The following is a 21,517-nucleotide window of genomic DNA, read 5'->3' as shown; positions in this document are numbered from 1 at the left end:
ACACAATTCAATAACGTTAGTAATGACACACTTGTCCTGGTTATAAATCTAAATTGTTTACGACGTTATAAACCCAAATAATGTAACTGTCCCTTTAAGGAGTAACGCGGAATGTGACGTCATTTTCATCTGCTCTAGCACCCAATGACCGACAGCGGAAAGAAGTGGGTGATAGCTGACGTAGGTTAGCAAAGTACATTTACCAAGTCTGCCTTGGCTTCTATGGTGAGTGTGCGATAATTTCTATTTTAAATCTTCTCACAACCTCGCCACTATATTTATGTAGAGAACGCTACACAAATTCCTATTGTCGTTATGACTTTTCCCCCTTGTTTGTGCACACAAATAGCATTTAAATAGCCACGAGCTAGCGCGTTAGCATTGCCTTCCCAAATTAAATTACTTCGTTTTTATTCAATTGATGGAGAGGAGATGACCTGCCCTAAGCGCTGATTATGTTCCCTAAAACGATAGCCAATTAATTTGTGTTCTAGTCTTCAATTCCACGTATTCGTCGCTTTATGTATTTTCTACCGAAACTAAGATTAATATGATTGGAATGAGGAAAGGGGAAATGCAAATGGTCGACTCGTAGCCACCAAAACTAATTAAGAAATCGGCCAGTTTTAATTGTATTAAACTGTTCGCTGCAAAGAAACGATCGCGATAGCTCCGAAATGTGTTTGCTGACTTGTATTTTCTTTCGTATGGAATTTTGTGTCAAACAACACGTTTAGAGTTGACGTACCATTAAGTAATAAATAAACACTTTATTATAATTAATCTATTTATGCACACTGAAATTTAATACACTAATATTAAACTTTAAGATTTACGTGTGTCGTTTGGAAATATGAAAAAGAAAAACTGACTTCTTCATTCGAACATGTCCCTCCTTGATACTTGGAATGTGTATTTTATTTCGATCCATGAAACTCTTTTTAAAGCAATTGACATCATACTGAAACGAGTATCCTAATGTTTTAAATGAGTTGGAACAATAACAGGAAACGCCATCAGTTCTGGGCATCATCAATATTAGTATTTGCAATAATCACTGTCATTTGTCTTTATCACATGGGCGGAGATAATCTTCCACAGAAGCTGCTATGCCACAGTTCTGTTCTCTTTTTGTTTATGCACCTTTAAATGTATTGATGTGTCAAATTTAGTTGTTGCGCTGTTTAACATCAGTTAATTTCAGGACCATTATTCCATTGCCGTTTAGCAAGCAATCGAGCAAGGAAAACAAATGTAAACCCTTTGAAATTTCTTGAAATGTCTGCATGAACCGGTACTAGTATATGGTCTGATCTTTATCTAATTGTGATGGTTGAAATATGCCAAGCAGAACTTGGAAAAATGAAGCCATATTTGAATTGTTTGTGAGTAGCACACTGCGCCATGTGTGAGGGAAAAAAATGACAGCACACCATCATCAAAACCTTATCCCAAATGTGAAATAGGGTGGAGGGAGCATTATTTATAATTGTTATTTCAATTGCTCACCTTTGTTAATGTTTGGAAGCACAACTCATTGAGATGGCAATACATCCACGATTGTTGATATCTGGTTGTGTTCCAGGAAGAGATGTCAGGAGAGAGTGCCGTGAGCTCGGCAATGCCGGCATCTACAACCCGAACATCGTTTAAAGGTTCCAGCCCCAGCTCAAAATATGTGAAGTTAAATGTGGGCGGGGCCCTATACTACACAACAATGCAGACTCTGACCAAGCAAGACACCATGCTTAAAGCCATGTTCAGTGGCAGGATGGAGGTCCTCACTGACAGTGAAGGTGAGCTGCTCCAGAAATGCATACCTACATGTCCATCTCAATCAAGGTTATTTTAGTTAACGCAAACTAACAAAATAAGTCAAACCAAAATTGCAAAAACATTTTCGTTAACGAAATAAAATAAAAGCGAAAATGCTTTCATTAAAAAAAACAAAAAAAAAACGAAAACTAACAGAAACTACATTTTACATTTATAAAACTAACTAAAGCTAACTATAATTAGAGTAAGAATGTCCTTCATGTTCGTTTTTGGCAATTAATTTAATACACAAGCCTTTGGGGTTGGCTTTAAATGTATTTATTTCGATTTTACTGCACGGCCGTGAAAAGAAGATGTAATAATTATTGTGGAAAAGTCAATTTACTCAAGTAGTTCAATGCAAAAGGTCAGTGGTTGTCAGGCACTAGGCTTGGTACATTTGTGCGTCGTGAGGAATCTTCAAATGTACCACAGGAAATTATCAACTTTCACTGAATTTCCCTGGAATGTATTTATCCACTACAATACATTGTTCATCTTCCAATGTTGGTCACGTATAATGAGTGACAAAATAACTAAATGCTATTCCACAAGATGGCCAAAGGTACAATTTGTGCCTTGGCTCAATAAAAGTTGGGAAACACTAAAAAAAATTCAAATTTAACTATGTTATACAGGTTCATTAAAAACATTCATCAAAAGTATTTTTTCAAATGGCGAATTACTGCCCAATTTCTATACTTAAAACATGCTGCATTTTAATGCATTTTATTGAAAGATGCTTTTCAAAGCACGCAGCAATACCGTACAATCAGTAAAGGGGAAAATACATAAAAGAAAAACAAAAAAGAAAAACATTGATTTCAAACCAAAAAAAAAAGCCTGAGTGTGAGATGTGGTGGCAGTCTGTAGTGTCGGCCAGGTATAAAGGCCTTATCTTTTGTCTTTGTATAGTAAGCAAAAGGGATTTTGAGTATTTGAATTCTAACTGACAGCAAGTGGAACTGTTTTGTCATTCATGTCATAGTAGTGAAAGTGGATGTTGTATTTGTGGAAGATATTCTCATTATGTGATAAAGGAGGTGCCCAGGATGGAGCCTTGAAGTTACACCCGGGGTGACTGTGGTCAAATTTAATTTGTGAATTTGAGAATTCCGATGCTTAATTCATTGAGATGCACCTGTGTGTAGTTCTCAGTCACCTTCTCAATCCTTCCATCCATCCATCATCCGAGCCGCTTATCCTCAAAAGGGTTGCGGGCGTGCTGGAGCCTATCCCAGCTGTCTACGAGCAGTGGGCGAGACACAACCCGGACTGGTTGCCAGCCAATTGCAGTCTCAATCCTTCCATTCGATTGTATATATTCATTCCTTATCCAGGATTATTTTTGATCTCACCTATATTTTATAAGATTTGGTGCTGCAACTCACACAAAATCATCCTACAAAGTCTTGTAATTACTAAATTAGGATAAAGTACACCGTGCAAAAAAAAAAAAGACATACAATTTTGCAAAGCATTTCAGTAATAGATTATTTTAATGTGCCCAGTAAGGCTAATGGCAGAATCTGAATCACCTGAGTACTCAAAATAGTCAAGTACAAGGTAAGAGATGAGTAGAATTTGCACAGCGCAGAGGTTATTTCACCAAATAATTCTTAACAAAAATGTTTGTACATTGACATAGACTAAACAATATGGGCTTTCATCTTAGAGGCAATTTAAATACAGTGGAATCCCCAAAGTTGGACACAATCTATTCTGCGATGCTGGTTGACAAAGACAGTCAAATACATGAAGTGTTGATTCATGGACAGCATTATCCAAAAGGGCTTCAATCCAAATGGCTTATTTCTTGTGAAGGTTGGATTTTGATTGATCGCTGTGGCAAACATTTTGGAACTATCTTGAACTACCTGAGGGATGGAGCAGTGCCGTTGCCAGACAGCCGGCGGGAAACTGAGGAGCTGCTTGCAGAAGCCAAGTATTATCTTGTCCAAGGCCTCGCTGATGAATGCACGGCTGCCTTGCAGGTACTTTCTGTCACTCTCAACTCTACAGCTGACACCACGTTTGCACACCCGGTTTTGTTTTTTTTATTATTCTAAAATGGTATTCTATATCACATTTTCTCATCTGTTTCACCTGTTAACTTGTGCCTGTTGTTTTGTATGTCACCAAAAAATGTTTTAATTAAAATTAAAATCTCTTGCCCTGCAGAACAAAGAAACGTATGAGCCTCTTTGTAAAGTGCCTCTGATGACATCATCCAAGGAGGAGCAGAAGCTTATTGCAACTTCAAATAAGGTGTCTTGCATAATAGGGTTCCACAGCCAGACCGTTTTGCCAATTGCTTGAAACACATTTTTTTGTGTCTTTCCAGCCTACAGTCAAACTGCTGTATAACAGAAGCAACAACAAATATTCCTACACCAGGTGAGTCCTTCTCCAATCTGAAGCTCATGTCACTTCCATAAGAGCATGGTTCATTATTCAAACTGGTTATATATGATGAAATTGCTTTTTTCCCTCTCAGCAATTCTGATGACAACATGCTGAAAAATATTGAGCTGTTTGACAAGCTGTCATTGCGGTTCAACGGCCGTGTCCTCTTCATCAAGGACGTGATCGGGGATGAGATTTGCTGCTGGTCTTTCTACGGGCAGGGCCGTAAAATAGCTGAAGTGTGCTGCACCTCCATTGTTTATGCCACAGAAAAGAAGCAGACAAAGGTGACGACATCTACTTTGCACCCTTATAGACCCTTTTACCATGATGTCACATGTACTTCCTTGTCATTTGAGCAAAGCGGAGCAAATGAAAAATCAGGGTTAATGGCTTGATTGATGATTTATTTTGTGTATGTGAAATGTCAGTGGAAAAAATGTTAATGCAAGGTAAACTGTTGTGCTTTACATTTCAACAGGTAAGTTCGTTAAAAAAATGTCATGTTTACACATAGTTAACATGATTATTGATCTAATTAATTGACTTTTTGTTGATTGGATCAGTGGCATAGACGTGCTGGTTTGAATGTGAAACGGATACAACTCCATATTGCTGATGTTAGCTTGCAGGCAAGCCATTATTGTTTGAACAATTACTCAAAGGCCGCCAACCTTTTCATATATATACTGCACCTGTGATAAACTGTCATCCACACACACCATGGTGGAGGTTTGGTTCCCAGTCTGTCCCCTTAGAAATGTCTTCTCCTCAACCTTTTGGGGTCTATTTGGCTTCACAACCTCAATCATTATTGTCAAGTTCATGTCCATTTTTTCAGTTGAATTCAGTTGTAGGCAAATCATTTTCTGCCACCTGGAAGTACCCCAAATTCCCGTTATCTCTAATCTTTTATGTACCTTTGCATGTGTGAACTAGGTGGAGTTCCCAGAAGCTCGCATCTATGAGGAAACCCTCAATATCCTCCTATACGAATCCCATGACGGGAGGGGGCCAGACAACGCTTTGCTGGAGGCAACAGGGGGCGCTGCAGGACGATCCCATCATCTGGACGAAGATGAAGAGCGAGAACGAATTGAGCGAGTTCGTAGGATCCACATCAAACGACCCGACGACCGCACACACCACCACCAGTGACCTCCCACCCGTCTTTGCTGAGGCCTTGCACCGCACCGCACCGCACCCGTGCCTTACACCTTTCCTCAACAGCGTCTCGCTTACATCCATTACCAGGAGACTGTATTAGTGTGTAGCTCTGCAGTTATTGTACCCACTGTGTCTTCTTTGTTGTGGTCTGACTGCAGTGTTCACAGTCACTTGTATCACAGTCTTAATCATACTTAGCTTCATCTAAAGTCGTTTGTTGTTTGTGTATTCATCACAAGTGGTCCTGAGTAGATCAAGAATTAAGACGTAAGCAGCTAAAATGTATCACGTGATCTTTTCTCTCTTTCATGTGGCTGAGAGTGCTTCAGTGATCAGTCACTGAAGTGGTCATCTCGAAGAGGCCACCAGATGGCACTGTTTTATTCTTGGACTTTTTTGTTTAGTTTAGTTTTATTTTTATTTTTTTAAATGTACCAGTAATTATGTTTCAGTACGCACAGGTGGACAACATTTTCCCAGTAATTCTTCCACCATTATTACTATGAACATTTTTTCAGTTTCTGTTGACGCGACAAAATTCTTATTTTGTACCGCAGCAATTTGAGCCCTCAGTTGAGGTGTTCTCTGGACTTAATGATGGATGGATGCTGAGGTTGGAGTGAACGTGTAACCAGAGAGCTCCCTGGCAAGAACAGAGTCCTTTTGACTTGCTTTTTAACAGAGACCGAAATTAGAGCTGTAATTTGTCACAGAAAGTTCAATTTTGCACAGTTAGAAATTGATTTGTGTAACAATCACTAGTAGATTTATGTACAGAAGTGAACATATATAATTATATACATATATGTTTTATATTTATACATCTCAAATAAATTTCTACAAATGTATTCATTGCTTCTGTTTTAGTTTGACGTGTTTTAATTGCTAGGAAATATACAAAGCTTCTATTGTACACAATTTATTAAACACAAATGCAATCATGTCTCATGCACAAGCATCAAAATTCTGCCTTTAAAAGATAACGCTGAGTTTGAATTTTCGCAATCTTTTTGTGATTGTAGTAGCGCTGCATTGCACTTGGAAGTGTTTCCAACCTTATTTAGCAACATGGCGTAATATTAGCGACATTTCTGCTGTGCAACTTTAACCATAAACGGTTATCTTGATTGCAACATTAGGTTGTGTAGCTGATGCGCATGAGTGGATTAAAACAAACAAAACAGTTATCGCTCATTAAAATATTTGATGATATGAATGTAAATTTATTCAGTGATTTGGTGATATTTCATCAAAGAAGGCCCATTCTAAAATGTCTTAAACTCTGAGGTGGGCCATGTTGATCCAGCTTTGGGGTCTCTGATGCAATGCAAGGCCCTCTTTGTGTGTCTCCTCTGCCCCTCGTGTTACCTCGGCCTAGCCCGGGTGGCGACCTAAAATTGACAAATGTTGCGGATTGTCAAAATTCCAAAGCATTGCCATATATGGCGCAGAAAGTTGTCGTGACAATGTGAACGCACCACCATGAGGTGTCCATTCTTGGCCTTGTACACATTCGGCTCCGGCCCTGTGCTAAATTCGACAGCGCTCTCTTTTCCAGCCTGAATTTCTATCTTGATGCTGCACACCAACACAAACAATTTTAATCAGCATTACCCATATTCTATCTACTGGATTGAATCTAGTCTTGATCTTTCCGTTTTGTGACTTACCTGCCCTGAACCACCCTGACCACATTCTGTTTGTTAGCGATGATGCTGAGTTTGGTCACCAGCTCAAACAAGTGGTTGCACTGCAGCACAAGATCTCCCTAAAACAAAACGGCCCTCATTTATTATGCTAGAAGAAGTTTGATTTGATTTTAAAAAGTGTGACTGTACCTTGTCTTTGGGGTCCTCACATGTTACGTGTAACACAATGATGCTGTCTGTCAAATTACTGACGGAAATCCCTGCAAAGGGAGATAAACTTGAGATTTGCACAGGAAATCACAATGGAAGAAGGAAGGTCTGTCTGTGACAACGGCAACCTTTGAGAGCGGTATACAAAATCCTCTGTTTGATCCTTGCCTCCTCGACCATGTAGGCCGCCGCCTGAGTGAAGATGAGCTGTCTCGGCCTGGTTTTGAAACCGTTCCTGTCGTATTTAATCATCGGGACGCTGTACTGCAGAAATAAGTCCCATCATAGCAGAATGTATTTGATTGTAGACAATCAGCATTTAAAAAAAACAACTTTTTTTTTTTTTTTTTTTACCTTGATATGCTCATTGCGAATCATTTGCAGGACCCTCACATTGACGTCTTGCTCACCTAAAATTATATAAAGTTTTGTTCACAAAAGTCAGCCTTTTTTCTACTAATAGTCTTCAAGTGCATTTTATTTTCTGAACTGCAGAGTGTGCTGCCCAATTATTTCAACTCTGTGAGGACTTTTTTGTTTTGTTTTGTGTGCTATGCTGTTGTCGGTCAGAATTGTTCCACATTGCAATTCAGTAGCAGTTTCTACTTGTGTGTCATTTTATGTTCCAATTCAAAATGCACAATAATCCACATACGTGCTGGTTAGGTTCACTGAAGTCTCGAAATCAAGGGTCACCGACCTTTTTGAAATTGAGCGCTACTTCTTGGGTACTTCATGTGAAGCAGTACCAGTTTGATTTCTGAACTAATAAATGTGCTCACAGTATTAATAATAATAAATGATAGTCTTTTAAATATATATAAAAAATGACTATGTTAATGATTTCTCTAAATAATTCTCAACAATTATTTGAGAAGGTAGGAAAGTGATCAATATCAATATCCAACACTTTATTTCTTTATAAACCTCTACATGTTTACGTTTTTCAATGATCACCTCTACAGCATTCTTAGGAAATCACGGTGTCCACTGTATCAGTGGTGACCCATTTTGGAACAGGCACCATGTTGGTGCGGCCTTTGCTATTCTGTAGATGAGCGAGGTCAATAAACATATAATACAATAAAATTTGTCCTTTTAAGTGAATTATTCACAATAAATATAATTATGTATTTTTTTGTTTTTAATTAGTTATTTTATTATTTACAATGAACCAATTATCCAAATATTTAATGATTTAAATAAAATTTAAAAATTAATTTAAAAAAATGTATAACTATGTAGATTTTGTAATGCAGGTTTGGAAAAAAAAAAAGCAAAATTAATGCATTGGTTTTTAGGGCACTCTTGTTAATGTAAATGCTTAATAGGCCTGATTAAAGAACAGAGCAAGCCTACAGGTCTACTTTTTTTTAAAAATCATCACGTACGAATGGTTGTTTGTTTGTGCGTTGTAAGTATCTCACTCACTGATTCTGGTTTCCACAAAAGGTTGAGCAACACTTTGTGGATAACTTTCCTTCTTCCCCTTGAACATGGAGCTGGCTATGAACTTCATTTGAAGCTGAAAAAAAGGAAACTGCAATAAGTAAAAATGACTAAAATAAGAAAGAAATAGAACTTGTATTTCACATTGAATGCGCTACTTGTGTTTTTCTCTGGGTTGTCATCCCTTTTACGTATTTGCGCACCATGAGACGGTAGTGCAGTTTGCGAAGTATTTCTGACGTCTGGAGCAAGAAGAGCATACAAAGGTTGAGTGGCATAGAAAACGCACTCAATTTGTGCGGCACTGTTGTTTCTGTATACCTCAACCAGCACTTGTGGCGGAGATAGCCACGTGGTTTTATCCAAAACTGTCTTCGGCAAGTTTTCTTTGAGCCTGTTCAGGTAATTCTGCCTCACAAAGGCCAAATACTCGGAGTTATCTGTGTTTTTTGCTTGCCCTCGGGTCATGTAGCCTTTGATAAATCTGAAAATAAAATGGTGTCCAGATACATTTTTTACAGTCCCCTTGAGATATGAGGAGTGTTATTCGCAACCTACTGTTTTATGACTTTCACAGCCCACGCTCTCTTGTCTCTCTCCTTCCTCGCCTGCACTCCTCTCCAGCACGTCTCAATCTTTGTTGCTGTGGGCATCAAAGTAAGAAATCAGTAACTTGCACCAAATCAAATCACACGTTACTTCAGGAAGCATCTTATGCAACTACCAGCCTCCTTCTGTTTTCGGAACTGTCCCTTTGCCCGGTAGCCTTTGTATTTGGCCTGGAGTCTTGATGCTGAAATGTAACAAAACATTCATTCAGCGTGTAAAAAGCCTTTATTATGATGTAAATAATGGGAATTTTTTTCCTCACCTAATTGATGTTTACATTTTTCAAAAGCATCCTCTGTGGCATATAAGGTTCTTGGATGGCGGATGAATATTTTGGTTCTAATTGGGAAACATTGGGAGTTAAACATATTCACCTTTAAGTTCAAGTCTCAATGTATTGTCAAATGAATTAGAGTCAAACATGTAGGGCTCTATTTTCCCAGCAGGCATTATTAGTCCTGAATTGTGTGTGGCTCTACTCAGAGGTGGGTTACACCTGATGTTGGTATTTTCAAGGACGAGCGCAGACCAGCGGAGGGCTGCGCCGCTGTGTGAGTGGTCACAACCGTCTTCAACCATGACCAACCAGCAGCTCTTTTGTTTCCCCTTAAATATGGAACATCTGGGACGTGATCTGGGTACCTGAAGACTGATCCCCTTCCCTGATTGTTCATGTGGCCCCCATAACTGTGCCGCTTACTGGTGTGATTTAAATATAACTATTTATAATGTAACACATTTAATTTAATACAGTGATTCAGAAGGTTTGATACCAGCTGTTCACACATGGTGTGTATGGTAAAAAACGAGATGTGTTGCATTAGCCATTATGACTTAGATGTGGTCTGAGCAAGCCTAAATCGAGATATTTTTTCTGCTACCAAATTGTCACTTTGCCCCTTATATTTCCAAGACACGTTTTATGTGTTTTATGCTGCGCTGTTTTACACAGCACTAAAATTCATTGGAATTGAGGTATGAATGTAAATCTGGACAAAAAATGTTCTGACACTGTGAACGTATGACATAATCAATGTTAAACAAACAAACAGGTTACTTATGTATGAAGGCATTTTTTATCACCTTCCCATTTTGTACTCATTTGGAAAATAGCCCAGATGTTGAACCAGCACCAACACGCCATCAGCAGGTTCTCCTCTCCAGTGTGGCCAGGTGGCTGGGCACAGAGCCTTATATCTGTTGAGTATTACAGATATTTACATAAGCATAATCTATTTTATACAAGGAATAAAAAACTAGACATAGGCATGATGTCCAAGTCTTCATACCGCTGTAAAAATACTTCGTATTTTCGCCTATAAGCGAAACCAGCACGTCTGACTCTCAGGTGCTGCATCAGGCCCAAATATTTGATCTGGTGTCTGATCAGAGCTTCATCGAACTGTCCTGGGTTCGAGAATGAGAGTGAAAAATTCATTTTGCATCTTCTTTTAAAAGAAGCTTTTAATTCAAGTACCTGACTTCCTGGACTCATTGGATTTAAGGCAACGTATGTACCAGGCGTCTTTGGCCACGAGGATTTCTGTCAGCTTCAGCAGGCTGCTCTTAAACTGGGTGGCCACCTATATACAGAATGGGGCCCATAACGCTGAGTCAACAGTTCATCTGTCAGGTGCACATGGCTTGAAGATGAGACGCCACACTGCCGCTGACAGTATTTACTGGACGTTATCTGACTGATTTGGCACTGTGTTTGACAGTGTGATAGAGAAAACGGAGAAACTTACTGTTTCTGGTCTTCGTCTGCTATCCGGATCCATGCAGGAGAAGCATTGCCTGACAATGCTGTTTTTTGATTGACATATCAGCTGGGAGAGGACAAAAAAAAACCATGAGGTGGACTTGACTAATTGGATAATTCACACTATCAAATATACCTGTTCAAATTGTAAACTATATTATGCCCTCATGAGTTTTCATTTATCAAAGAAATTAAGTTGTATACTTACATCTTTAATATTTTTATATAAGAGATCATTATTTTTATCCAGAAAACCTATAAAAGACATAAAAGCCATTTAAGGGAGTTTGCTCAAAACCATATTTCGATATTTGAGAGCTAACAGATAAGTTGAGCTTTAATTTACCCACAACACAATAGGTGACCTCGCCAGCATAATGCAAGAGACGAAAATCTCCTCTCTCCAGCGTCCGGCGTGTCTTTTTGTCTGCCAGCTTGTGTCTACAGAGGATGAGCAAAGATGAAGACTTTCTATCAATGACTTTGACAATCATATTATGAATCAAGCGGTGTTAACATGACATTTCAGCATGACGTGAACTCACGAGACAAAGTGAGGGTGATTCCCCATTTTTTCCTCCAGTCTCTCCAAGAAAGTGAGATCTGTGGCCTCCCCTGGCCTCAGACACTCCTCATCCTGTAGGGTCAGAATCACTAGTGCTGTATAACCCCCCCCCCCCCCCCCCCATTAAAGTCCCGATTGTATGTTAATCCGAGCAAGCACATACCAGGATTGATATAATTCCCCTGTGTCGCTCCTCCACGAGGTCACAGATGATCTTATTATTGAAAAACTGCACTGGCTCCCACTTCGAAAAACAAAGCGTGAATGGAACTCGATACAAAAAAATGAAAATCAACATTAATTCATGTTTTATTTTGGAGTTGAATCACTGTACCTCGATATCCTCCGCTTCGTATTCCTCCTGCTCTGCCTTGAGTGTGAGCTGGATGAAAAGTTGCTGCAGCTTCTCATTGCAATAGTTTATGCAGAACTGCTCAAAACTGGAGGGGAATAAAAAACAAGCAATAGAAAATGCATTGGTCGTCTGTCCTCCGTCCGCAAGCTGGGCACCTTTCTGTCATCGTCCCTCCGTTCTAATTTACAAAACAATCGTCCCCCGTCACCGAGCATATTCATCCGCCCTCATCCTCTTAAGGCAATTCCATCCTTGATTTGTTAAAAACAATATAAATGCAGATTTTTTTTTTATTATTATAAATGGTTTTATTAATTCAATACAATGTTTAGTTTTTAAAATTACGATCAGCATATTGATAGTTACTATCATCATATAGAATGTGAAATGGTCTAGTAGTCATTTGGTATAGCCTCGCGGGCCAAATATAATTACACTGTGGGCCAAATTTGGCCCACGGGCCAGAGTTTGACACCCATGGTTTAAGTCAGGGGTGGGCAGACTTTTTGATTGGCGGGCCACAATGGGTTCTAAAATTTGACAGAGGGGCCTGACCAGGAGCAGATGGATGGAGTGTTTTGGTAACCACACCTTATCGGAGGAGAAAAAAAAGAATTTTAAATGAAAGTGAACAAAAGCATTAGAACAAAATATATGTCTTTGACACACCACGGCATTTATCAAATAACACATTAACAAGGTTTATTCATTGAATTTTTTTCAAATTCGGCGGGCCAGATGAAAACGTTTAACGGGGCCGCATGTGGCCCCCGGGCCGTATTTTGCACTCGTTTGGTTTAAGTGGTAGCAAGATAGCATTTAGCTGCCAACACAACCACTGTCAGTCACCGGACTGACCGGCGATGTGTAAACTTTTTTGGACGGAGGACGAGTGCTAGTTGTGATGCATAAGTCAGGCAAAAGTGGCCTACCTGTTGATATTAAAAACCTCAAAACCATAGATGTCCAAAAGTCCAATGACAGTTTTACTTGAAGGACCCTGCAATTAGAATAATAATGATAATAATAAAGTCTCTCGCATAGTGTTTGACAAAGATGTCACATTTTTTAGTAGCTCACAGTGTTCTCCATGGACTCATTTATCCTGTTTACCAGCCAGGTGAAGGTATGTCCATAAATGGCTTTGGCCAGGGCATCACGCACATAGATGGCATGATCCAGAGTAAACGGAATGAGCACCTTGAGAAGAAGCCAAATACAGTATAATCAATCTATGGTGTGTTTGGATTGTGTAGCATTTTTATTAGGAAATCATTTCAGAATCACACCTGATCTGTTTTGGCTTCAATCTTCCTGTATGTTAAACCTTCTTGTAGATTGTGAGCATCAATTCCAAGAAGCTGCAATGATATGTCATGAACCAACTGAACCTTTTAGGTCCTTGTGTCTAAAATCTGTGACATTCTGTGTGAATTTCTTACATTTGAGACCCAGCGCAACTCTGCATTTTTGTTGTTGAGGGTGGCATGACCTTTGCTGTCAGACTCAAACTTCACATTGCCCAGGTGAAGAACACTCGCGACAATCGCAAACAAGAGCTGCACATGAGTTGCAAGGCCATTAAGATGATTACTGTTTCAATCAAAGCACCAGTGAAATGACCTAACTTACGTTAGTGTTGATCGCATCAATGTCAATAACGAGAAGTGCATTTTTGACTGTCTTCCAGTCATTTTTGTCATTGATCGAAGGCACAATGGCACACTCTCCCTGTCGGAGAGATGACACAGTGACAATTGGGAACGTTGCGGATACAATGCACCAATATCTGGAGATCACATGCACATACTTGTGTTAGATATCTGTAATGAAGGCAGTCTCTCTCAAGGCCCAGCTGGTGCAGTAGGTCCTCCTCTCCTCCTTCTAGGAGCTGGTAGAAAATGTGGAAGTTTCTCTCCCCGTGGTTCTGATGCACCACCCTCGACTTTTCAAGCAGGTAGTTCAGGATGTGGCCACCAACAGCATCTCCCTGTTGCACAGGAACCTGCAGGTAGCAGCTTGACTACGTTTGCAGAGAATATAAAGACTTTGATTTTGTATTGCCCTTTTTGTCTCAGTGTCTTGGGATATGGAACAATTAAGATACATGTAAGAAAGCTTATAGGTCATAACATAATTACGTGTAGCTTTATTAAATGAGCCATAGTTAGACCTCAATAAATCTACTGTATCAATGATGAATACCCAAGAATTCCAATACTGTCCAATTCAAAGGTGACAACTAACATTTATAACAGGGGTGGGCAAACATTTTGATTGGCGGTCCACAATGGGTTCTAAAATTTGACAAGGTTTCGGTAACCTCACTTCATCTGAGAAAAAAAAATACATTTAATTTCAAATGAAAGCTAACAAAAGCATTATATATGTCTTTGAAAAACCACAGTATTTAGAAAATAAAACATTAACAAGGTTTATTCATTTAATTTTTTTCAAGTTTGGCGGGCCGGATTAAATCGTTTAGCGGGCCGCATGTGGCCCCCGGGCCGTAGTTTGCCCACGGCTGGTTTATAATGTGCATCTTTAAATCTACCCCTTCTTACCTCACTATCAAACTGAATGTCCATGTACTTTCCAAACCGACTTGAGTTGTCATTTTTCAGTGTTTTGGCATTCCCAAAAGCCTGCAAAGAGACACAATTGTATAATTCACGCAAGCCTGATCACAGTTATGATAGAGCATTAAATAATACCTCAAGGACAGGGTTGGACATGAGCATCTTGTCCCTGACAGTGTTTAGGAGAGCGGTGCTTGGACAGCTGACTGCATAATACTGTAAAATCTTTTTGGAGGCTTCCGTCTTCCCTGCACCGCTCTCTCCTGAGATGAGGATGAAGTGATTGTTGAACTCAGTCAGCATGGTGTGATAGGCGTTGTCGGCCAGAGCATAGCTAGGCATGACAAGTGGTCACAATGTTAGGTCAAGAATGATTCACAATCAGTATCAAAACTCATTTTACACTCACATGTGAGGCGGAAGCTCAAAAAAGTTGACCCCCATGTACACATCCATCTGTTTCTTATTGTAGATATTCAACTCCTTATAGGGGTTTACAGACACCAATAAAGTGCCAATGTAGGTCTAGAAAATCGTGTCAGGAGTTATTGAATATTCATTTTTAAATAGAGAGTTCTGCAACCAACTCACATAAATGAGATCCTTGCTGAAGCGTTTCTTGAGGTTGTTGAGGAAGGCTGCTTCCGACGTCTCATCCAGGAGAACAAAGTCTTGAATACCAACCTGGTCCCTCGCGTTAAGGGCACCCTCCATGTCCATCTCCACCTGCGCAAAACACATTCTTGCAGCCGTTCTTGTGGAAATAGAAAAGAACGGTCTTGTGAAAGGTGAAATTAAAATTTATAGCGGCGTGTCTGAACCACAAGAATTGCAGTTACAGTTGAGTGATTTTTTTCCTACATTTTCTTTTCACTCTTGCATGACTGTTGAGAATGTTAAAGGTAACTTTTCTTCCAAGCAGTAATTAGTGCACTCTAAAATGAATTGGATATCCAGCAGGGTGAAAATCATATTTGCCAGGCTTCTCATCAGCAATAATGATGCAAGGTTGAAATTGGAGAAATAATTTTTGCCTCATATATGGAATCACCATAAGAGGACGGATATGAATCATGGCTCTAATGAGACAACACCAGACCTCCTGTTCTGTGTGTCCTTTAATGTGTTGTCAGAGTAAATTTTGATGAAATGTAAAGAAAGCACTTCTAGATTTTATTCAATTTCAGGTCATTTAGAAATATGAATAAAAGATCCAGATCAAAATAAAGTATAATGAAAATGTTATGACAAAATGCAGAAACAATATGTAGCACACTGGTTTCACTCGTCCTTTCCAGCTAAAAAAAACAAAAAACAAACACTGCACCCTTTGCCAAATAAGCTTATTAAAATTACTTCTATGCAGTTACAAGTTTCAATTACTGTATTTTACTCTTTAGGTCAGAAGTCATTTTTTGTTCAAAGTGAGGTTTGAACCTCCGGCCTTTCGGTGATGCTAATGCCACTCCCCAAAAAACTAACCATTCCAATCCAACTCACATGGAACAGAATCCTCAAAATTCTCTGCTAGAAGAAATAGTTACTTTTCTCAAGCCTATCTTTTATAAATGATGGCATTGAAACTTGAATGTTCAACTTGTGAATAAATAAACCATCATCAGCAAGTGTGACAAATTTCTGCACGCACAAATGAAAACTTTGACATATATTTGTAAGTTGTGTTTCAATGGCTTCGTGGGGAAGAATGAGTCGGGAGAGAAAAAAAAAGCACACACATGGTGCCGATTAGTTGTATTGAGTGCAGAGGTCCAGAGGTCCGATGTGGCATTGAGGCAACGGCGCTTGTGCACATGAACGGACAGAATTCTATTGCTACATAGCCAGGGCTGTTGCACCAAGCAAACACAACAAACTGTGCAAATGGGACTTCGGGGAGCCCCCGAAAAACAGCGGCGCATTCAATAAGCAGAGTGGGAAAAATTCCACCAATCTCTTTTGCATTCTCAGCACCAACACTCGGACCAAAGGTTTTCCCAGCTTTTGTTGGTTTTGTATTTTCTCCTCCGCTCTATTGGAAGCAGAAGTCCTTTGATTCTCAATTCTCTCTGTAAAAACATTTAAAAAAAGATAATCCATTGGATCTAATTGACACAAAGCCCTTCACCCCCTCCCACCCTACCCTCTATCCTTCGCCTATGGCCCTCATTTCTTCTGAGAAAGGCCAAGTGTTTTTGTCCTGTAAATACCACGAAGCAGAGACAAAAAAGATGTCTTTAAAATGCAGTCTACAATCCATTACACATATTCCCCCTGCATATCCATTCAGTAATTATTCATTAGAAAACATTTAACGTCACAATGAATTTCACACTAGGCAGTCGAAATACAATGGAGGAGATTTGGCCTATTTTGGTGCGAGGACTTCGGGAGGGGGTTAGGGTTGGCTGTACAGAGGAAGGGTGAAGGCGATGGATGGAGAAAGACGGGTGGTGGTGGGGGTGATGGGTGCAGTATTTATCTGATCTGAGAAGCTCTGAAACAGGGCCGTCTTGAGACAACGGGGCAGACCAAATAGTGCAGTAACGGTCTGTGCCCCGCTGCTTGCTGTGACACTCATTTAGTGCGCCCTGAGGGGGAACAATAGAGGCTTGTTCGTAGCTATCCTGTGCTGTAATGTGGACTTCATTACTCTGCCTAAGGGGGCCCCACTGGAAGGAATGAAGAGGCCAGTCAGATGTTTTGGTTTTTTTTCCACGTCAGCCTCTGGACCCTAATATGCTCTCGCCCCTTCCACTGGACAATAGCCCTGAACCACCCCAGCAGCCCTGTGTCCCCGCCATTAACCCTTATCCCGCCCCGACCCACCCACTTTAAGCCAATGAGACAGGTGAACAATATCATTGAAGGAACCCTTTTTGGGACGTCAGAATCAATCTGGTGATGTGATGGGGGCAATGCTGGTGTCTGGTATATTTCACACCCTCTTTATTCGTGGGAAGAAACTTCTCTCGGCGCGGCACAAGCAGACAATATGGTGGGACAGCGTGATTTAGGGGTCTGCCATACAGTATTACAAGTAATAACATGGGCAGATAAGCTCCTGTCAAAAGGACGATTCATGAATTCAATGGTCATAATCATGCTACTGTTTTGGGTTTTCACTTTTTAGACAATTTTTAGAGTTTGGTGTTTTTGTTGGTTGTCTAAATGCTGTCTTCGTCTGAGGGAATTTCAATGCATTTTTTATGAAAACAGACAAGATGTGATTTGCCATTAAGATGTAAATACAGTGGAGCCTTGGTATGTATAAATTTGTTTTTATCTTGAGAATTATAAATAGTAGACTTTTTGCCATTGCTATCATGTGGTGGCATCACAAAAGAAAAAAACATTTTTAGTAGTCAACTTTGGAAATTGGACTATAACCCACAAATTAAATGCATGTGCATACAAGCATACTGGATAGCAATTTGCGCGGTAATTAAGCATTTTGAGAGCCCATTCTGATGAGCAGTGGAATGAATGATCATCCGGTGGGCCTTTGTTAGCTTGTCTTTGCTCCGTCAATGCTGCGCAGCCCATTGTATGGTAATTAAGAGATGTTCCCTCATCTTGTCTATCGTGTCACTGTTGCCTGAGACTGTGTGACCTCATCCATGTGAGAAGCAGCCTTCAACGGAGGGGAGGGAGATGCAAGGGAGTATGCAGGCAATTTACCAATAAGGCAAGGAAAAGTTTCATCCATGTGAAGCCCTTGCATATGTATCCATTCATTATCTGTGCCGCTTCTTCTTACTCTGGTGCTGGAGCCTATCCCAGCTGTCTTCAGGAAGTAGGCGAGGTACACCCTGAACTGATTGCCAACCAATCGCAGCCCTTGCATATGTATAGAATGTAATATGTCATATGCAATAATTAGATTCCAAAAAGTCTCGACAGCATGACTAGCAACGTCTGTTTTGTAACACCCAACAACCAGCAAACCCAATGCAAAGACATTAAAACTGCACTGACCCAAAGAGTAAATCAATAAATCACCAAACCTGCATATCTGAAGTTGTATATTTTTCCGTCGTCAATCAGGATGCAAACTTCCAAACACTTCCTTCTACCAGATCGCCCGTCCACCTGTGTCTGCTTGCATTTAGTCACCCGGTGAAACATTTAGCCAAGTCCAACTGCCTTTGAATCTGCCATAGACAAAAGCTATGTCGGTATTGCAGGTTGGAGGCCTATGCACACATCTTCCCCATCGTGACCCACAATTAGGCCACAGTGCACCAAGTGCTTAATCATTCATGTTGTGGGAGGTGGAGAGACCAAGATATCTTATTCAGTTCTTACCTGAGTGTCTACTTCTATGTTGAGTGTAGCATAACCACCCGGAAACAGGATCCAAACCACTCAATTTCACCCCCCTAACCTTTCTCCATCTTCTTCTTCCCTTATCTCATCCGCAAGTTCTCTGAGTTCCATTGTGTACCAAAAAGCTCCCGACCCCGAGTCCTCCTCCAAAGCTATGTCAGAGAACACCATTGTTGTCATGAGAGGACTCATCTGCCAAAATAAATGCTTTGCTTGAGTGAAAGATAATCCGATTTGGCCATCTTCAGTTTTTATTACATTAACACAAAAGATCACTGTGACTGCTCCAGGTTGACTACAGCATTCTGAGAGGGTTCAAACATTATGGCTCCCCTGTTTTTTGTTTTTTTTTCAAAACGCTGTAATAATGACTCAGTAGTAATCATTCCATGAAGCTATTACACCTTGCAAGGAGAGACCAGGTGGGCGTAATTAACTGTTTACTACTGTTACCCAGTAACGGCCGTTAAGTGCACACAAACACACACCCAAGGAGTCCACTTTCTATTGACTCACATTCAGTAGAACTGACTCAAATGCCGTTTATTGATTGATTAACTATTGGAATTTTGGTTTTCCGTCAACTACATCGATGATTGAGCGGTTGGGCTTCTTTGAACAATCCAGTCCAGAGAAGTTGTCAGGGTTACCTTGGTTTGCCCCACCTCTCCCCCGACTGAGTGGTCCAGCAATGCTTGTCCAATCTTAACAAGCTTTGTGCTGCCCACTGGGCTCTGATTCAGCACGAGACCCGGCAAATCCAATTACACAGGAGTCAGAGAGGTTGATTTTCCCATTATAGATTCCATGCTGAGAATGGGAGCGGATGATAACACTCACGTCACACCACGGCTGCCCCTGCACTCTTCTCTCATTTTGTCCTCTCGTTTTTGTTCTGCCGCTCTTCCTATGTCATTCTTTGCTCAATCGCCTCCTTTCTTCTCTTGTCTTTCTTTCCATTGCTGCTACTTTCATAGTCTACTATTCTCATTTTTAAGAGACCCGTAACAAATGCTGGGCCCAGTCATCATTTTGGGACTAAAGCGATGGGTCAAAGCGTTTACTTGATGACGTTGAAGCACATTTCTGCCTTGCTTAATAAAAAGCAAGATTTATGCTCATATGTCATACCTACTGTTGATGTCAGCTACATTTCTGACAGTTCTAGCATTTTCTGTTTAAAAATCTGGGCTTCAAATATTTAACACAAATCCAAAGTACGTACCTGACTTAGGCGACACCATGTGTCCAGTTTGTTACATGAGCTCTTTTAGAGTTGAAGCTACTTTCCACTAAGTCAGCACTAAGAAATAAACTTTTGCTTGAGCAGCTGTGAACTAGACTGACCCCGACTCGAACCAAAGGTCAACCAAAGGTCCACGCCACTGAGTGACCCCAGTAAAAGAACTGAAAAGCTTTTCTGTGATCTTTCAGGACATGAAGATGAATGCTAGATGACCGACTGAGCGACAGCTTTGCTGATTGGCTGACTGACCTACTCGCTGACTCACTGACTCTCTTCCTGATTGGCTAGCTGACTGATCAAATGACTAACTTTTTGACTGGCCAATCTGCTGACTGGTTTGTTGATGTTTGGACTGACTGACTGACTGACTGACTCATTGTCTAACGAGACTGACTAGAGGACATACCTCCTTGTTTGATTGGCTAACTAATAGATCCAACTAACTGACTAAGCCATTTCCTGTCAAGATTAGCAGCCGGCCAACTCAGTGGCTAACAGACCGATTGACTCAATGACCAATTGACCATTCAACTAACTGATCATCAAAGTGGCCAACTAACATGCTGACTGACAGGTTTGCCGTCTCTCTGACCCGTGCAAGTAGAAGATGTTTGTGGCTGTTCTTTTGCAGAACACTTGTGCTTAGTTCCATTTAAGCACGGTTGACAGCAGCTTATCCCGGGTGGCCGGAGGGTCACCCTGGGTGATGTGCTGCTCTTTGGGGGTTGGAGGGGTCTCTGCCCAGAGTGGAGATTAAAGTGGTGAGTTGACCTCATTCTCAGAAGTGCTGGTGTGTTTTGAGTAAACACTTGGTGCGAGACAAAAACACAGGCTACAAACACGGGCCAGCCCTCAGGCGGTGATCCTATTGTTTCCCCATTACTAGTGAAGAGGCTTGAGAAGGGAATGCTGTCACTCCTGTCACTGAGCTGCAGGAAGCCCTCATGCTCTCATGCTCTGATAGCCCTGAATGTATCACACATAGTCAGGTCATAGCTGCTCCAAACATGTTTAAAGGATCTGCAATTTCACCGACATGATACCTGCTGCACATGCAATAAAAGGTTATTTTATGTTCTGTATATCTTTCCAGTCGATGAAAAGCGTCAAGTATGTGATCTGAATACATTGTAACTCTGCAAACTCTTTTCAGCGTTTTCACATGATCATTGATGGAGAACGAACATGCTTTCATAACAATCTACAAAGTATAGTATCACATGACAATGAATTGATGTGCAACACTAACCAGACATTTTATTCAGTGTCTAATCTCATGCAGAGATAGCCAACCACTGTCTCACTCAGCATTGAGATCATCAGGTGTGTAGTGGAAAATTGTCCATGTATTTAATTGGCCCCAAAACTCAATTTATTTC

General features: G+C 40.4%; 2 protein-coding genes across 2 annotated transcripts; one reads left to right on the top strand and one right to left on the bottom strand.

The window, feature by feature from the left end:
* The first annotated feature begins 105 nt into the window (after window positions 1-105).
* Window positions 106-6,236, top strand: kctd10 (potassium channel tetramerization domain containing 10). Its single transcript, XM_088297374.1, has 7 exons — window positions 106-225; window positions 1,586-1,796; window positions 3,640-3,809; window positions 3,997-4,083; window positions 4,160-4,212; window positions 4,313-4,508; window positions 5,161-6,236. The coding sequence occupies exons 1-7, from the start codon at window positions 223-225 to the stop codon at window positions 5,377-5,379; spliced, it is 939 nt and encodes a 312-aa protein (XP_088153500.1). The 5' UTR covers window positions 106-222; the 3' UTR covers window positions 5,380-6,236.
* A 398-nt stretch (window positions 6,237-6,634) lies between these two features.
* myo1ha (myosin IHa) lies at window positions 6,635-15,289 on the bottom strand. Its single transcript, XM_088305717.1, has 31 exons — window positions 15,158-15,289; window positions 14,976-15,091; window positions 14,702-14,900; window positions 14,552-14,632; window positions 13,798-13,977; window positions 13,620-13,718; window positions 13,430-13,546; window positions 13,277-13,348; window positions 13,068-13,187; window positions 12,920-12,987; window positions 11,967-12,072; window positions 11,796-11,876; window positions 11,613-11,704; window positions 11,414-11,508; window positions 11,276-11,322; window positions 11,054-11,134; window positions 10,783-10,888; window positions 10,595-10,712; window positions 10,389-10,502; window positions 9,568-9,644; window positions 9,421-9,489; window positions 9,255-9,339; window positions 9,018-9,180; window positions 8,855-8,938; window positions 8,679-8,772; window positions 7,602-7,657; window positions 7,376-7,511; window positions 7,227-7,297; window positions 7,059-7,156; window positions 6,867-6,966; window positions 6,635-6,779 (listed from the first exon to the last, which is right to left on the bottom strand). Exons 1-31 carry the CDS (start codon window positions 15,284-15,286, stop codon window positions 6,753-6,755), a joined length of 3,081 nt encoding a protein of 1,026 aa, XP_088161843.1. The 5' UTR covers window positions 15,287-15,289; the 3' UTR covers window positions 6,635-6,752.
* Between the last annotated feature and the right edge of the window lie 6,228 nt (window positions 15,290-21,517).

This window comes from Idiotropiscis lumnitzeri, chromosome 1 (assembly GCF_059441095.1).
Source record: "Idiotropiscis lumnitzeri isolate Australia: NSW breed Sydney's pygmy pipehorse chromosome 1, RoL_Ilum_1.0, whole genome shotgun sequence".
NCBI lineage: Eukaryota > Metazoa > Chordata > Actinopteri > Syngnathiformes > Syngnathidae > Idiotropiscis > Idiotropiscis lumnitzeri.
The sequence above is the reverse complement of the archived record's forward strand: the minus strand, read 5'-3'. Positions and strand labels throughout refer to the sequence as shown.

What these genes read in the sequence shown, in the direction of transcription:
- kctd10 (XM_088297374.1), top strand. An exon ending in AACAAATATTCCTACACCAG is followed by an intron (nt 4,213 to 4,312) that starts GTGAGTCCTTCT and finishes TTTCCCTCTCAG; the next exon opens with CAATTCTGATGACAACATGC. An exon ending in CAGAAAAGAAGCAGACAAAG is followed by an intron (nt 4,509 to 5,160) that starts GTGACGACATCT and finishes TGTGTGAACTAG; the next exon opens with GTGGAGTTCCCAGAAGCTCG.
- myo1ha (XM_088305717.1), bottom strand. Translation starts at nt 15,286, where the DNA reads ATGGACATGGAGGGTGCCCTTAACGCGAGGGACCAGGTTGGTATTCAA. An exon ending in TCAGCAAGGATCTCATTTAT is followed by an intron (nt 15,092 to 15,157) that starts GTGAGTTGGTTG and finishes ACGATTTTCTAG; the next exon opens with ACCTACATTGGCACTTTATT. An exon ending in AGTTGCGCTGGGTCTCAAAT is followed by an intron (nt 13,349 to 13,429) that starts GTAAGAAATTCA and finishes ATATCATTGCAG; the next exon opens with CTTCTTGGAATTGATGCTCA.